Source organism: Mercenaria mercenaria, chromosome 14 (assembly GCF_021730395.1).
Source record: "Mercenaria mercenaria strain notata chromosome 14, MADL_Memer_1, whole genome shotgun sequence".
NCBI lineage: Eukaryota > Metazoa > Mollusca > Bivalvia > Venerida > Veneridae > Mercenaria > Mercenaria mercenaria.
This window is the reverse complement of record NC_069374.1, coordinates 30681522-30700577: the sequence shown is the minus strand read 5'-3', so window position 1 is coordinate 30700577 and position 19056 is coordinate 30681522. Positions and strand designations below refer to the sequence as shown.

Here is a 19056-nt window from a genome sequence, read left to right as displayed (position 1 = left end):
CAGTATTTATGCAAACACTCCGGCATTGTGTAAACTTAGTATTATAAAAACACTAATCTACTCTAAAAATCCGATGCCATTATAAAAACACTAATCAATTCTAAAAATCCAATGCCATTATCAATGTGTTGATGGTTTGCAGGTGCACAAATGAAAAAAAGGTCCGATGACCCTCACAGTCAAAGTTCCCACTCACCTCAAATACTTATGGTAAGAGTCACAGAATGATATTGAATGCATTGATGACTGTTGTTTTTGTTTTCCTTTTTTTTTTTCTTTTTTTTTTTTTTTTTGGGGGGGGGGGGACAAAAATAGTTCACATGCAACCTTGTACTGTTTAAGTTATCGTCTCTTCCTTTTCGGTCGCTCTTATCTCTTTGATTTAAATTAGGAGTATTCATTACACAATTTGTTCTTCTGTAACATTTTATTAACGTAAGACCCTTTATCGTAGTTTTAGGACACACGTTCCGGAGCAGTTTTATGTATATTTTCAACTTAGTTACGCCCATGACTGAATAGGGGAAAAAAATTGTCATCTTATATGGGCGTGAGTAGTTTTGCACGTTTCATTACCTCTATTGAACAGGCTCGATACAACCGAGTATTCTTTACTTTGCTTGACTGCTTTCTGTGTTTTAAAGGATCTTCTGGCCGATTTTATTTACTGTTATGATACAATGCGGCAATTCTATTTCTTAAAAAAGGGGGCCTTTAGGAATCTGAAAATGGGTACAGATACTGTTTGATCTACATGACATTTTGATTACATCCCGTGGTTTAAATTGTACACTGAAATTCTATTTAAATTAAGACCAAAAAGTAAACCTTTGTTTACTGTACCCGGCCGACCCTAAAACTGAACCCCTATACAAACGTTTATTTTTGTTTTGTTCTGTCGGAAGTGAATTTTAGGGAAATTTTGGTAACATTAAATTTTGTTAAATTCCTACATTAGAAGTTCCATTTATAGCAATATTCACTGCTTATGCCGCTTTATCCATAAAGTAAAAATTAGAACCAGCTCAGTAGGTAGAGCGTTTGGTCTACGGATCGCGGGGTCGTGAGTTCGATCCTCGGGCTGGGCGTATGTTCTCCGTGACTATTTGATAAACGACATTGTGTCTGAAATCATTAATCTTTCACCTCTGAGTCATGTGGGGAAGTTGGCAGTTACTTGCGGAGAACAGGTTTGTACTGGTACAGAATCCAGGAACACTGCCCGCCGTTACATGACTGAAATACTGTTGAAAAACGGCGTTAAACCCAAAACAAACAAACAAACAAACAAACAATACGTTGCAGCCATACCTATCTTATTGTGCTCAAATAACCGTAAACACGAATCATTTTTGTTTGGTCTAATCTATTGTGCTTATTTACTGCGTTCGCTAAATCACCTTTTCGCTATTACCAACAACTGATAATTACATTTTGTTAAAATTTAAAACAATTTCATTTAATTTATGAGGAGGCATACAAATAAAGATTTCGCTAGGGATCAAATTTACAACTATTTAGGAGATATATCATGACCAAATGAGTTATAAATCATATGGAATGGAAATTTCATTCTTTACTTTTAAAGGGGCGCGCTTCAGGAATTTGAAATTTAGAAAGCGTTTTAATTCTTAAGTATTCATAAATAAAGAGAGAGAAAAAGAGTTTCAAGTATGTATTGAATAACACACTTGTGTAGTTGGTATCATGAAGAAGAGCTCTCTAAAGAGTAGGTCACACAGTAAAAAAAGTTATTAAACTGGTAGAAAATAAGAATGTTTGTCTATAACATTCAGAAAATATCATTTTAAATTATATAAATATTGATTTATGATTGTTTTATATGTAAAATATACGTTTCTTTCAGGATTTGTTTCTTAAACTAACTTTTTTTAAAAATCAGCTATCGCCATTCCCCTTTGAAAGAAGTCCTAAAATGTTCTTTTCTCCAACAATCTAATCGATATGAATTTTCAATTACATATTCATATTTGTAAAGACGCACTACGTCTTGTCAAATTCTATGTTTATTTATAGACAGAATATAAGATGTTGTCATTTATCGAGTCAATAAAAGAGTTCGATATTCAATTAGATATATTCGCTTTATTTAGTTCCTTTTCATCAGATGAAAGCGACTATTCAGTACCTCCAAATAATTTAAATTCAGAATGCATTCTTTACAAGTTTTAGCCGTGTCTCGATGAAGATTCATTCAAAAGATGTTACCGCATAGAAAATATGCGCTCGCTTTATGTGACTGATTTGAAAAGGCTGAAGAATAATATGTGTTTTGTTCAGTTCTCTTTTCAAAAGTTGAACCCACTCATTTGAACATAATTTTCTGAATTACTGATGAATATAGCGCATTTACTATTAATGATAATGATAAATTTTATTTTTTGAATGTACCAAACTATCATATATCATGTTTGTATATACATGTATGTGTGTCTTTGAACCTGTGGGATATAGTTCATTATGTAAGTACAATAACTTTTGATGTTTTAATTTGTCAGTTCTATAGCAATGAAATTTATAATGTTTCAGTTAAATTCTTTATAGTTTAAAGACACTTGTATTGTACGGGGAAAACAATGGGTGGTATTGTAAGGGAATATGATATCTGCGTTATAATGTATTTTTGTTTATTATTGATATGTTCTTCACTACGAAAATTTAAATATATATATATTAAAAACACATTATCTTAAACATCTGAGTATTCTGTAATCTGTAAATGACTTATTTAAAAACGTTTTTACTTCATGAAGTTGCACCCAGCGAAAACCGTGAGCTTCATCCTATTTTATTCTTGTGTACACTTGTCGTATTACGTAATAAAGAAAGCAGTGTTTGTATTTGCGACACGTTGATTAATCAAAAGATAAACTATATATCCATATGTATATTTTTTGTAAAGTCTAATAAGATGTGTGATAATATAAAACGGAAAGAGGATAAAATGTAAAATTATATTCAAAAAGATAATGTTTAAGTATTCAAAGTTTTAAAAGTTATATGATTTGCATTTCATCACAATCATCATCATCATCATCTACATCAGCAACAACAACAACACTAATTTTTAATTATCCACGTTTCAGTCATGTTTTCATTCAAAGTTATTGAAAATCAATATCAGAACCAATTTTTTTTCAGGAAGCGTTTTAATACAGTTTATAACCGCATTTATTATATACTCGTTTCTATTCCCCGTTAAGTTACACTGGTACCGGAAACGTCAATATTTTTCCATACACTGACGCCTGAATTTCATATCGGGTGCGTGACGTAATTCAGTGTGTGTTGTTGCACTATATTTTTTCTATTTAGTTCAGTATTGTCAATCCTGTTCAGGCTATTGAACATATTTATGATATTTATATAATATTTATACATGTAGATGCGTATGTAATAAAAAGGTTATTATCTTTGCATCGGGAAATATGCACTCGATCTTCAGCGGAAGAATATTGCGCTCCTAAAGTCGCGCAATATTTCCGCTGAAGAACTCGTGCATATTTCCCGATACAAAGCTAATAACCTATAAATGTTACAGTTTGCAGTTCTATATGCTATTGTAATATTTCTTAGAGCAAAGCAGTTAAGAGTAGTGACCCTTATTTTACACAAAATATAGTAAATCATTACAAATAGCGGTCGATATAAAGTTTCGATTTTGACAATTAAATAACATAGAAATTGTTTGTTTTACTATACTGGACATATGCACTTTCTTCTTTTGTTTTGCTTACAAATGGTACTAAAGATGCGAACATAGTTAATATGAAAACCTGTGGAAATATAAAAATTATGTTTCACTATATACATAAAATGAAAATATGAGCCGTGCCATGAGAAAAACAACATAGTGTAAGGAAGGAAAAACAGAAAGGAAATGAAATAGCCTCGCAAACACATGCCCATAGCATATTGTGTGACTTACTATTATAAGGGTTGAATTAGTCATTTGGTCTGCAGTGAATATCAATTGAGCCGTGCCATGAGAAAACCAACATAGTGGCTTTGTGACCAGCATGGATCCAGACCAGCCTGCGCATCCGCGCAGTCTGGTCAGGATCCATGCTGTTCGCTAACAGTTTCTCTAAGAGCAATAGGCTTTGAAAGCGAACAGCATGGATCCTGACCAGACTGTGCGGATGCGCAGGCTGGTCTGGATCCATGCTGGTCGCAAAGCCATTATGTTGGTTTTCCCATGGCACGGCTCATATATGTTTTGCATTTTATCCTTTCAATATTGTTTTCAATTATTGTTATCAACAGAAATATGATATATGCGTACAAATTGAAATTAACTTTAGACATCAATATTTTATTCTTTGTGAAACAAGCGCTTGTGACACAGGCACGAAAGTCATAAATATTTGAAAAGCCTAATGGTGAAAAAGATCAGAATAATTTGTAAGCAATTACTGTCAAACCTGTCAAAAAGATTCACGAAAAAGACTTAAGTAATTACTTAGTTAAGTCCGTGCTATTGCTTAAGTTAATGTTATTTAATGTTGATTTTTTTTCTACAACAATGTATTCATAGCTAAATTATATTATGGTTAGTGGTATTTGTATGCAGTACTTATTTCAGTCAAGCAAATATGATGTTTCTTTTTAAGCACGATATAACGAGCTTAAGTGTTTCCTTAAGTATATTTCTTATTTCTATACTTAGTTTTCACTTTAATTCAGAATTGTGTTTTGGTCTATGAAATAGTCATATACGGTTCTGATATAGTAGATGAAAAGGTCAACATTGAAGACGCATAAACGGTAAAAACAAGCAAATGAACCATTAATTAGTTAAGATTTTTCGTGAAATTGGGACCAGGCCTATTGCGAGACCAACTGTATTAAAAGACTACCTTTCCATTTCCTTTTGTGTTGTTAAAGAACAAAAAAAAAACTGTTGCTGTGTTGCGACCACTTTTTGACCTCTCCTTAGATGGTCAATCAATGCAAGTTGTACTGTAAAAATGCCGTATAACTAACAAAGAAACTTATATTACAGCCAAACTGTGTACAAAAGTCCGATCAACTATGTCTTTATTTTCGTGCTGTCTTCATTTCATTAATGTACGCTCGGGAGAGCTCTAAAAAGCCACGTGATCTCTGACTGACGAAGTTTGATGAAATACTACAAACGTGACAAAGTGCTGATCTGTAGCTGAAAAGGACATTAATTCAACTTTTCCAAAGCAACCACGAGCAAACAAAAATCAAAATCTTATTTAGCAAAATTGATCGCAGAAATCAAAATTTACTAGAGATGCGCATATATACTAATCTAACATACATTTTAATGGTGTTGTAAATGTGTCAATATCAGCAACAGTGCAGATATCGATCAGTTTCAGACTGATATTTGTTCAATTTTCGTCGTAAATATAGTTTAATATTAATCTCTTTGCACGCCAAAATCTTGAATAATTCATAACAGTCGTAAATATAATTTGATGGAAAAAACGACTATCCTCTATGTCTGATAAAAATCTATTTAATATAACTAAGAACTATAAGGACTTCATATAAAACAGCGTTAATTAAATTGGTTACTAGCAGTATTAGCCCACAATGCTGTATCAAATAGAACAAATAGCTTTAACAATATAACAGGAACCTGTTGAGTTACTGCCAATACGATATTGTTGAAAGTTACCATTCTATCCAATGATCTGAAGCAAAGTCAATGGCCACCTATTCAAAAATCAACAGTGGCTCTCGTGTTTTCATTTACTCAGTTAAAATGAAATTACTTTGATTATCTAGTATGATTTATCCAAATCATCCCAGTTCTTTTTTTCTGTATATATTTGTGAACTGTTTTGTGAATCATGAAACCATGAGTAGTTGGAATTTACATGTAGTTTTATAGCAAATGTGAGGCTGAGAGTTCTTTTGTATTCACGGGGCATCTGCAAAAGAAAAATCATAACCATGTGGTGTTGCTTCTGGTAAATATACACAGTTTTGAACTGTAAAATTTGCAAGTGTCTTACGATCGTGAATGTGTCAGTTACTTTCAAATGGCAATATTCTTTATGTTGGCATTACAGGCGAAATATATATATTTAAAGAAAGATGTAATGAGAAAAAAAAGTAATATATAAAATGTATGCACAAATAAACAAGTATGAAACATGTCACTTATACTTCGTTTCAGCTAGAAAATTAAAAGATGACGGAATATCAGCATATTTACAAGAAGAAGAAAAAGTACAGGAATGCAAAAACAGAGAATGTTAAGAGCTTGAAACGACAGTCACAAGACATTGTGAGTGACAGGACCACAACACCAGTGGATCCAACACGACTAAGTTCAGATGAGAGGAGAAAACTTTTAGAACGGCGTATAATGGAACTTGAGGACAACCAAAGAGTGATTAACAATATACAAAACGAGATTGTACGAGACAAACAGAAATCAAGATATAGTGACCATACAAAACATTCAAACACATCAAAATATGAGTTATATGTTGATCCCTACAAGGGACAGTCAATTAGACACCCTCATCTGTCGTCTGTGGACTCACCCATTCCAGAAAATGATAAACTTAATGAAGATTACGGGCAGTACAAGTATATAAGTGGCGAAAGTATTAAACAGGTGCTAAATATCAGAAAGGCTGGACGTTCACACAGAGCTTCTATTTTAAATAAAGCTGAGGAACTAATAAATGCCAGAAAACAGAGAGAATATAGCAGTGAAAATAACGATTCGCCAAGAAAAACAAAGCATATGTTTTATGTTGCCAAAAGGTCAAGGTCACCTTCTAGCGAAGAAGAATTTGTAGAAGTGCCAGAGACTATAAATGACAGTGACGAGTCTTCCAGAAATGATGTCCACAAACAACAAAAACCACAACGTGTTAAAAGTTGGAAGTCGAGATCGGATGTTCCTTCTGCAGCACAGGTAATAGAATTTCGATTAGATTGATTGACTGAAGTAACTGTTCATGTATGTGTATGTCTCCTTCTACAGCACAGTTAGTAGAATGTTTAATTGATTGATTGATTCACCGAAGTTTTTAAACTGATTATGGTGTCCAGTCTCGTGTATGTCTCCTTCTACAGCACAGTTAGTAGAATGTTTAATTGATTGATTGATTCACTGAAGTTTTTAAACTGATTATGGTGTCCAGTCTCGTGTATGTCTCCTTCTACAGCACAGTTAGTAGAATGTTTAATTGATTGATTGATTCACTAAAGTTTTTAAACTGATTATGGTGTCCAGTCTCGTGTATGTCTCCTACATCACAGTTAATGGACTTTTAATTGCTTGAGGGGCGTCCGTGGCCGAGTGGTTAAGGTCGCTGACTTCAAATCACTTGCACTTCATTGATGTGGGTTCGAGCCTCACTCGGGACGTTGAATTCTTCATGTGAGGAAGCCATCCAGCTGGCTTACGGAAGATCGGTGGTTCTACCCAGGTACCCACACGTGATGAAATAATGCACGCAAGGGCACCTGGGGTCTTCCTCCGCCATAAAAGCTGGAAAGTCGTCATATGACCTATAATTGTGTCGGTGCGACGTTTAACCCAACAGAATAAATTTATTTGCTTGATAGGCTGAAACTCTAATGGTGACCAAACTCCTGTACGTCTCCTTCTACAACACAGCTAGTAGAATTTTGATCAATTTACTTAAGTTTTGAAACTGTTTATGGTGTCCAAACACGTGTATGTCTCCTAATACAGCACAGTTAGTACACTTTTGATCAAATGATTGAAGTTTTTGAACTGTTTTGATATGGTATTCTCTTGTATGTCTTCCGTAGTAACTGGCTGAGTGCAGATTGCTTGAAACCAATTGTAATAGGATAGTAACCCTATTTACATTTTTTATTCTCGCATACCAGAGTTAGAATATTATTTCCTGGCAGTCCAAGCACTTTGTCGAACATTTCGCAGAAGAGAATGCCTTATTTCGTTCCCCTCCATAATTTTTTGAGAACTAATTGCTTAACTAAATAACTGATTTGTTGGAAATTTGAAATCATTAATATCAATGTTGAACATTGATTTATACACATGAAGATTAGTAGGTAAGTTGACTGATTTCGTGGATTATGCTTTACAAACATTTGGATAAATGGTTTTGTACTACAAATACACAAATATTTATATTAAACATTGTTTCAAAGGCAACATAGGCGTAGTAATACTACGTTTCAAAGATGTTATTGGTAAATAATTGATTAGCCAGCCTCTAATCTATTTGCAATAGTAGCTACAACTAGCACAAATGCACATTTGGGAATACATGACTAATACAGGAGCATATGTATGTCACATGTAGCAAGTGGAGATTTGGATATGGAATTAGGGATGTTTGTATTTATTAAAATTCGGAAAATCACCTTGAGGGTATTTCAGACAATAACAGTGCCCCAGTTCTGATGTCAGGAGACTTACAATATCCCATTGCATCCGTTAAGCACCCCGTTTCATTTTCTATGCAAATATAAATAACCTCAGTAAAGGATTCCGGGGTTTGGTGGAGTGGCCCACAGAGTGAACAGTCAAGTTTAACGTCTCATATTAGATCATGTAATAAAGATCAAAACTATCTGGTGTTCGAGTGCAGATCCTCCACTATACAACTAGTTGACTCCGCCTCCGAGAAGCAAATCTCAGATGCTATGAAAAAAACATACCTTCGACCGCTGACGGTACGTTTTTTTCTTGTAGCTACAAAAGAGATCTGCTTGACTTGAAATATAATTGCAGGTAACAGCTATGTAATATTAAATGTACATATTATCTTAGAATTATGACAGGCGATTAAACATCTATGAAATGTTGGCATGAATTTATTGATAAAAGATAGTCGTAATTATGAACATATATGTACAATAAAATACAATTATGTATGTTGCTTTTAATTAGGTTATATGGCATCTTTCCAATTTCACCGTTAGAGGAAAACATCGAGTGGGTAAAATAACCAAACTACACAAATAAACACATCACGATATGACACTACATGTGCAGAAAAGATGTTTTTAAAGTAAAAAAACGGTGGCTGTCAACAGCTTTATATCTGACGCGTTTGTATTAAAGAATGAAATACTTAATATGCAGGCTGTTCTTATAAATTTGTTTACTTTTGAAATAGCTATTCTGATCATGTCACAAATCTATAATATACTCAGTTAGCAAACAAAGTAGTACACAGTTTCTGCATGCACAGTTAAGGTATATATACACTAAATACTCATGCTCATATGAAATATGAAGTCAATGCCATAAAGGGAGATAATCAAAACATTGCATTTTATAGCACTTTCTATTATGTTAATTAGATAGTCAAACTTATGAGAAATACATGAGAAAACAGTTATTAAACATTGGATTTAACAAGAAAATAGTATGTCTTATGTTCATAACAAAAAATGCGGCAGCCATTTCTTAATTAAAGGCATTATGACCCTTTACTTATACATTTAGATGCAATCAAGAAAATTAAGGTCTTACGCCATCGCTACTGATATGCTGAATTTACAGTGTGTTTATTTACATGTATAGTGTGTTTATTTACATGTAATTGCAAATACGTTTTTACATTATGTTTCGATTTGTATTTAGAAATGATGTTACTAAAATACATTTAAAAAAAGTCCTGCTATATTTTGTGGAAAAGTATTAATACCTAGTAGTGATTTTCAACGTGAAAAAATAAATTCTTATATAATTGTGAAGCACTTTTAAATGGTTCCGGGCGGGCTCTTGGTAGCCTCATCACTAAGATACATCTTCTAAAAGGTTTTGGGTTTCGTGCTTATTAAAAACTCTACAACTCCTGTTTAAACGTACTTTCTTACTTTCTTACTTACTTACATACTTACTTATTCTGCAGCCCTTCTTTCTTTTATTGATTTTATATGATGGTAAAATTCAACAACAACGCGTGAATATTTATCTTTTATCAAAGTTTCGGCGCTTACGCCTTCGTCAGGATAAATACATCACTTCTTTTATTGATTTTATATACAGAACAGAACAGAACAGAAGTTTATTTACAGAAAGACTTGAACACTAAACGTTCATCGTCATATATATATATTACAAACATGCATGATTATAGCGGAAGGTTAAAATAGAATATTAAGTGTATGTAAGTATAAAAGCCATTATCTGACCGAATGTTTGATCTTGCGAAAATGTGTGACAAATTTGCTAAGGTACCAAACTCTAGCTATCTGATTTAGGTGGTGATGAAATCAGAACAATTATAAAGAAAGTTATAAAGCATTTTCAGGAAACAGCCTCTGAACTGTAATGCATCTATATTTCAGACAGAAAAATTGTGAAAGCTTGTTTCACGCAAACCGTCTTTAGAATGAAAAACTGATTTGTGTAATAATTGGTCAATAAATTGTAAGTAAACTACTTTTCTAAAACAATTAAAATGATTTTAATTTTTCGTCCAAACTTCTGAACCTGTCATTAAACTTACCTATACGGAGATTGAATATGTCGATAAATTTGAGAAGAACAGTTTATTACAGTTTCACAAATATCGTTATTACACCTAAAATACTAGCCTGGTATTTTTATTTGGAGGCAGTTTGCGTGACCCGTAATAATGATATCATTGTAACACATCGTAATTGATGGTTGTAAAATCAGCGGCATACTTGATTTCATTTTAAGGAACAACTGGTCCTACTGTTTCGTAATAACAATTCTTGATTTATTGTCAATAACGAAAATGTTTACAATAAAATATGTTAAAGATAAATGGTTTAATGATATTTACATCATTAACATGATCCTAGACTACTAAATGTTATATGACAATAAAAACTAACTCGAGTCAACATGTGATTTTTCTTTTTCTTGATTAGTGAAATGGAATGTATATTTGTACTTTAATGCAACTGTACAAATCATCAGTAAAGTATATACGTGATACTAAACATAGTAAAGTTAAAATGTATTAATAATCAGCGGTATAACACAGACCTTAGATGCTAAATGGATAATTTAAGTGAACATTTTATATTGAAACAAATAAAACACTTTTGAAAAAGTTGTATACATCATCAAACGTAGATTTTTAAGTCTTAGCACTGTACAAAGGCCTAAAGTGTATCTAAAACTCACATCCTGCTTCAATATTTGGAGATAGTGTTTCTAAATATAGTAACATTCCGCTAAATGGATATGGCAGAAACCAAAATGTTACTATTTGAATATATTTGACACTAATGATGTCACTGAGTGAAAGAACAGATATTCAGGCCCTCCGGACAAACGTTTTGCGAAGGATAAATCAAAGACGAGTTGCTAAGGTTTGTTTATCTAATATATTAATAGAGAAACAGAGGCTATTTCTTTTTTCGTTTTCTTTCTTTAATAAAATGAATCGTCAGTCATCATCTCCTGGCAAAAATGTTCCAAACATTAGTATCACGTATAGACCTACCATTTTATTTTTACTACTGAATCAATGACACTTAAGGAACAAAATATGCAACGCTGCTAAGATGAACTGATTATGTGATTTAGCAATTTGGGCGTGTGTGTTTGTAGTTCTATGAGTTAGGTAGAAGGATAGAAAAACAAAACTGCGCAGTGACACAAAAAAAAAACAAAAACTCGCTGAGCGAAAAATGTATGACTTTAAATTTTACAAATTTTATTTTATAATCAGTACGAGAGTACCATTTAAATGTCTTGAACACTACTGTGCAAGAGTTTAATATTAAGGTACTCGGTATTCGTTAATACATTTGTTCTTTATCTTCCCAGTCTTTCCAGTTTTTGTGCTGAAGCTGTCATCTTCCTTTGTAAAATCGATGTCTGTTTATAACATACTCTTGTGGGTTTTTTCGACTCCATAAATTTGCAATTGCACGACTTTGCATGCTGATGAACCTAATCAACGGAAAATATATACATGTACGTACACTTTCAACTAAATAAATGAGTGAACAAGTATATTCTACTGCTTAAAATCAGGGTAATATGTGCCAGAATGTAGATAGGATCATTTTGATAGCAATAATAGAACGTTTGTCTTAAACATGTTATTCATTTGTATCTTGTAACGCTCATGTTTGTTCAGATATATCCAATTTTTATTTATATAAAGGTAGATTTCATATTGGAAAATATGTTCTGTTACTACAGTATAATGCATAAGGTTTAAAACGGTACACACTTAATGCATTAACATTTTTGTATAGTTAAACACAGTATAAATGTGTATTGCCATTAAAAACCTTTTTTTCTTTTTTTTTTAAGAAAAGACTGCATGACATCTAATTACGTATACATGTAGCTTTACGTACACAAGTAATCGTATATTTAGTAAAGTTAAATTCATTTGATGATGATATTCTAAATTTGAAGGGAATATCTATTGAAAAAGATGGACACTGGATATCTTTAATTACTGTATTTCTATTTTAAAGACTGTATGAGATCCTTACAACATACTTTAAACATATCTGTTATTCATTATTTTGATAAATAAAATCATAATTAAGTCCACGAAGCAGAATTACTCACTTTCTTCCTTCGCGTTAAAACCATGTCCGGATGTTTGTGTAGTGCAGTTTAAAGATTATATAAGTGCGGTTTACATTCATTACTGAAATTAAACTCAATCGATATCCTGTATTGAAGATTTTTTTCACATTAATTTTGATAAACGACAAACTGACTTCAAAGATAAAAACAATAAGTACCCATGATTATTATTTTTAACTGATATTTGAATAACACCACCTAGCATGCATGTACAGTTATCAAAGTGGCTGAAGAAAGTAAAATTTTAACATATGCAGCCTATTTTATTGTTCTTTATATCACGGTGAATTGAACAAAATTAATACTGCAGTTGTATGGAAGAAATAAAATTACAACTGCTTCTTGCATTAACCTTGATGTTTTCATCGGATTAAACTGCATTTATCAATTTGAAATTAAACAATAGATGTGGACAACATAGTATTCTACCTGTCTCCAAAAATAATTGTTTAATTTACCTCCTAACAATTAAGGTCAATTTATAAACACTTGGACTGTGGGCACTAGAATGTTAAACAGAATCCGTGTATCGTTGCTTTACACCGGTATATTTAAATAACCACACTGTCTATTCAAAAATAGTTCAAGATTATGTCTGTGGGATATGTATTTTATACACATCCTTTCTCGCGCAGATTGTCCTGAACATATTGCATAAACTTATTTTATCACTAAAGTCTTCGACAAAAAAAAAACCTTTAAGGTAAATGTTTGACTAATAATGCGCAGTGAGATGCGAACGTAAAGGTAAAGGTAAGGTCAAGTTAAATTTATTTACCGTTGCTTTGTGAAACAATGAACATAAGCTCTTTAGAGTTTTTGAGCGACGCTATTTCAAGAACAATTAAAACCAATTTTACCTTACCCCCAGTTTAGCGTTAGCGTCGCGTTGTATTTGTATTTCTTCGGCGCTTTGTAATTTTTCTACGTTTCTAATGTAATATACGAAAATATTAAGTTTGTTTACCAAATGCAGATTTTATGAAATGCACACATAAAACGTTTATCATATTAAATAATTTTTGTACTTTGAAAGGGTCCTAAAATTATATTTTAATGAATATGATACGTCCTTTGGTTGTTGTGACGAGGATGGGTCGTCTTTCGTCTTTTATTTACCAGTATATTGAACAAGCTGTTTTATTTATTGTTCACCATCACAGATTTAAATCTGTGTATTAAATGACAGACAGAGCATAAAAGATTAATTGAATAAGATAATTTTCGCTGTTAAGATATTTGATATAAACCTTTCTATTATGTTCTACCAGCGCTTTACAAAACGCTCTTATTCAGCATTATTAAATGAATGTTTTCTATTAATTTGACTAGTTATTGATTATTTGTTAGTTAAATAAATATGATTTAGCGTACTGATTTAAACGCAAATTAAGGCTTTAACAACTATTTCTTAAGGAAGGGGAAATCGAGCACAAAGAAGCGTTTATTTGATTACCAAAATGAACATAAAACCACGACCAGTAGTGCATGCACAATTCACGTAAATTTTGGTCCATAAAAATTCTAAAATTATAAACTGTTTAAGTATTATAATCAAAACTTCAAAGAGGCTTTTTTTTTGTAATTTGCATTCTTGAATATGTGGTAGAGATATGTATATTCTGTAAAACGTTGAGAAATCAAGAAAAATGTGTTTTCATAAATTTACAGATAAGTGTGCTAAAATTGTGTAATTCAGCTTGGCGCGCATATACCAAGCCTGACAAAAGGAAGTTTTCAAGTGTCATATTATAAGACTATTGAAATTCCGTGCATATGGATTTTTTAATAACGACATTATTGCAGATAGCGTTTGGATTATTTAATTAAATTTCATAATTTCACGAAGGGATAAGACGGAATTTAAAGCATTACAATTGTTGCATTTGAGTTTCTATGGGCTTATTGTAACTGAATCTCAACTATGCAAACTTGAATTTTAGAAGTGAATAAATGACATATCGAAACATTGTATAATACTTCTCCGGTCAATAAAAGGATGATTACAGAACGTGTCTAAAGTGCTAACTAGTTTCTACAAATGGTTACCATAGAGATGTCGTTTCATAGTTAATCTTTCTCTGATTCCGTCGCATTAACCGCTTACAAAACCTTGAGATGTCGCTAGAATCGTGTCACTTCGGATTTAATGACAGTTAAGAAATTATTTATAGCGAGGAACTGAAACTTTGCGAAAACGGTTTCAGGAAAAATGTTTTTCTTTCCTACTTGAGTTTATTATAAATAGTGTATTGGTACACTTTAATATGAAAATAATTTTCGCCGTTTCAAAGAACATTGGGTTCGTCATGACAAATTAGAATTTGATTTTCAAATAATTTTGACAATTATTTATCCCATCGGCATATCAAGGATTACACATATCACCCGTTATTTGCTATATGTAGTTATATCATGTCATTTCGAGTGTTAAAGTATATTTTATTTGTCTTAAATGGTTACTTAACTGACAGAAAAAGTTGTGATCCTTGGTAACGAAATGCATGTTACGGAATGCACGTGTAATAATGAGTAAGAGAAGCTACTAAAAGGTTAACGTCAAGTATTTATTTAAAAAGAAATTGAAAGAAATCGAACGGAGTATAAACAAATACAATATGTGACGATGATTTCGCTTTTCATCGGGGAAACAAAAGTATGTAACCACGGATAAATATTAGTGTTCCATTAGTCAAAAATGAGTGGCAATTGTAAGCGTTCTATATTTATAGTGTGTTACAAAGGATAAATAATATAATTATATTGGAGAATAAAGTTCGAAAACAATCACACACTACAGAACAAATTCAGAGAGAAATATATGCGTTAGTTACCAGCCGTTGTGGAACGTGTTATGGCATTGCTTAAAGTGACGGTCACTTAATACGAGGGTTATATGCCACAGTCGTGTAAAATTGGCAGAGAAATACACAGTATTGATTTTTTTTCAAACATAAAGAAAACATGAATGCATGCATATGTAGGTATGTATGTTTAATAATGTGCACATAGAAACATGAAATACCAGTACACCAATAATTGAAATTTTGATCAAGTTACGAACAGGCACCTTTTCTTAATGAGATTTACCACTGACCAGCCGTTTAAGAAGAAGAATTATGGCAAAGTCAAAATCGAAGATTCCCGTGCGCAGACCGTACTCTAATGAAAGTAGAATTAAGCAGTCACATCAGCTAAACAATCCATCAGACTTAAGAAGGATTTCAAGCGATTTGTCAAAACCTAAAATTAGAAACAATGAAGATGACGAGAACTCCGTTCATTCATTGGATGTGGATGGTACGAATTTGAAAGTCAGACGCTTTACTGTGACGATAAAAGATAGTAAGGGAGAATTCGTGAAACGGAGAAAAAGTTACAAGTTGACGTACGACAAGGAAAAGGATGGCGGGGATGAGTATGCTATTGAAAAGGATAGTGTGAGTGATACATCAGTAAAAGAAGTAGATCACACGCAAGATGATTTAAAGGATTTATCTAATAATGATTCGGTGAATGGTGTATTTGAAGACACATTATCAGTGGATACAGAACAACCTTTTCTCTCTAACGACCAGAAGGAAAAGGAAAATAGTGACTCTGGTCCGACAGTTCCAGAAAATGTGCCACTATTTGAAACTGAAACCTCTCAGACTATTTTTACGGATGACACTTCACTGCCTACTTTGGACGATGAAACATCTGAATCGAATGTAGGTAATAATGATAATTACACTCGAGATAATAGCGCACATTTACGTAACTTAAGTCCTATTTCGGGGACAACAATACGTCTTCTTACGCCAAAGGATAGGAATGAAACGAACATACTTTTTCAGAACCGTTCTCTCAGAAAAATTGCGACAGTCAGAAAAGCGGCGTCATTTGTATCTAAGGAAAAGAAAGCAAAAGATACAATTAAAAAGACCTATGAAGCTGAGTATAAAACAGAAGACAACCCGATTTTAAAAGAAGGAACGAGTAATAGTCTGCCGCCGTCAAATTTTAAAACGAATTTGTTTAACAGAGTCCGCAAGATTTCTACACCACGGAGAATACCCAAGTTCTCTCCGGTTTTAAACACATTAGGAGATCAGAAACATCTAGATGGTGCAAATCTTTTAAATGACAAGCAAACCTCTAAAACAGGAAATGTTCCACAGAGGCCAGAAACTACTTTCGTGAAAGATTCTTCCGCCAAACGTTTTGAACGTGTCACTTCGTCGGAGAGTGTTAGAAATCATTATGATAAAAAGCTTAAACGTGTAAATGGTGCAGTCAATTCAAACATGGATAAGAATCCTACCGAACGATATGAAACAGTGAATCTAGATAAGACAGGTCTTGCTCTTAAACCGAAACGCCACCGAAGGAGTTTGGAGACAAGTAAAGGTGAAGGCAAATCTGTGAACGACACAAATAATCCGACACATGCAAATCAGAATTCAGGGCTTATGACTAAAAGTGCCATATTTAATAAACAGGTTTTAAAGAACCAAGCAAAGACTAGCCAACATAATCCTCAGGAAAATGTCTTGCTCAAAACCAATCATTATATTGAAACTTCAAAAAATGATATATTTTCGGAACACGATAAGAGATCTCGGTTGAAACAGGCCCAGTATATCAATGATGATTTAAGGATAGTGAAGACAAAACTGCAAGACAGTGAGTTTGTTGCGCAGCATATTGATACAAAGCTCAGGGAAACAATTCAAAAGAAAAATGTCCTTTCAATTCTGAACAAAAATTCCGTCAAGAAAGAAACTGAGATGCCATATGTTCAGAAATCACTGGCCGCCCAAAGCTTAAGTGAAACATATAGGAAAATAGAACATAAACAGCCGCAAAGTTATCAAACAGATTCTTATGACGAAATATTAGGCAATCGCCAGACCAATATAACAGATATGAGAAACGAGAATAGGTTGAAAAATGTCATGTTAAATGCGGAGACAAGCTCAAGAAAAGATTTGGAACGTAAGCAAAATATATGGCAAGTTCAACCAAAAATTCATAGATTTAATTCAAATAAGGTTAGAAATGACGGGAAGAATACTGAAAGTAATTATGTTACAAAACATCCTAACCATACAAGCAGTGTAGCGGCTTGGGTCCTGCATTCGGCAAGAGGTGCTAACAGAAAGGAGAGGCCGGTAAAAACTATCCCAACAAGTAAAGTTTTGCTTCAAAGCAGGACAAAAGTATTGAACAATAAGTGGAAACTAATACAAACAAAAGAAATTCAAAGAAAACAAAAACAAAGAAAAGAAAGGCAAAGAAAAGACAGTCAGACAAAAGAAGTTGAGCAAAATCTTATAAATGCTGGGATGTATTTGCCACTGGGAAGAAAAAAGTTAAAGCGAAGGCCTAAGAGACTCAGACCACGGTTATACACGCAAGTCGGCAAGTCCAAAGGCTATGAGGTATGTAAAAATTGAAACAAAGTCAGAAAAATGTATTAAATATCAAAACAATAGGTATAACATGTCACATAATTTATCCCGAAATCAACAGTTTCATATATATATGATTGAGTGTACATGATAGCATCATTTATGTTTGTTTAAGTGTGTTTCGTTCCTACAGAATATTTACTTTTGAGGTAAAATGTTTATTTTTATAGACTAAGAGCTATTATTTCTCTTGTTTCCGCTTAATTTACACGCCAAGTTTCAGGGGTCAATAACAACAATCCTGCACATGACAGCTTTAACAAATATATGTTTTCCTTTTATTTTGATAAATAAATTGAATGAGCTTTGTCTCAATATTATTTTGGGACAAGTGGTAGGAACTGCACACTCTAAAACCTATGGAAAGAAAGAGTATTTTGGATAGACTCAAAATTACTATTTTTTTCCGAAACAGGACCCCAAAAATAACAAAACAATGGGCCTAAAGCACATTTTCGCAAAATATGAATTATCTACAATGTCAATTAGCACAGAATATTTCCAATCTTCCCGCCTGTTGTAAACGTCAATATCTCTGATGCCGTCTCGTGATATTAAAGTGAGAAATCAACTTGTAACGGAAATCGATATACTGCAAATATGTTACCTCTGCTTGTCTGCAGGTAAATCTCATGTTATATTAAGATATTGTCTAACAAGAAATTTAATCAGGGGGGAAGACAATGTGAATCTATAACAACTTGTGTAAACCGATGTATATAGATATATTGATACTGATTCCGTAGTATAAAAGCTGACTTGGCTTTTCTGTAATTTCACCATTCTATGATGCCATGAATTCTCACTGACAGTATTTTCCATAAAAGTTTCATTGAATCTTTTTATGTCTATATTTTCTGTCTTGTGTTGTTGCTGTGTTTTATCTCTTTGAAAGTGGTCTGTAAATATTTGTTTGGTATTTTATTTACAAACAAACTTACTGTTGAATATTATGGGTCACTTAATATTAATATATAACTATTAATGACCATATAACTAACGGTTTTGATAACAGAAATTCGATGTTCAATGCCTTATTAC

General features: G+C 32.8%; 1 protein-coding gene across 3 annotated transcripts in view; it reads left to right on the top strand.

Annotated features, from left to right (window-relative positions):
• Positions 1–2331: 2331 nt before the first annotated feature.
• LOC123526739 (77 kDa echinoderm microtubule-associated protein-like) overlaps positions 2332–19056 on the top strand; it is an 81426-nt gene continuing 64701 nt past the window's right edge. For 2 of the 3 annotated variants that reach the window (XM_053523156.1, XM_053523155.1), the window contains exon 1: positions 14196–17985. In XM_053523156.1, the coding sequence (XP_053379131.1) occupies positions 15679–17985 (2307 nt within the window). In that variant the 5' untranslated portion in view covers positions 14196–15678. Of the gene's footprint in view, positions 2484–6178; positions 6932–14195; positions 17986–19056 lie in introns of those variants that run through there. The other variant, XM_053523157.1, reaches the window with a different exon arrangement.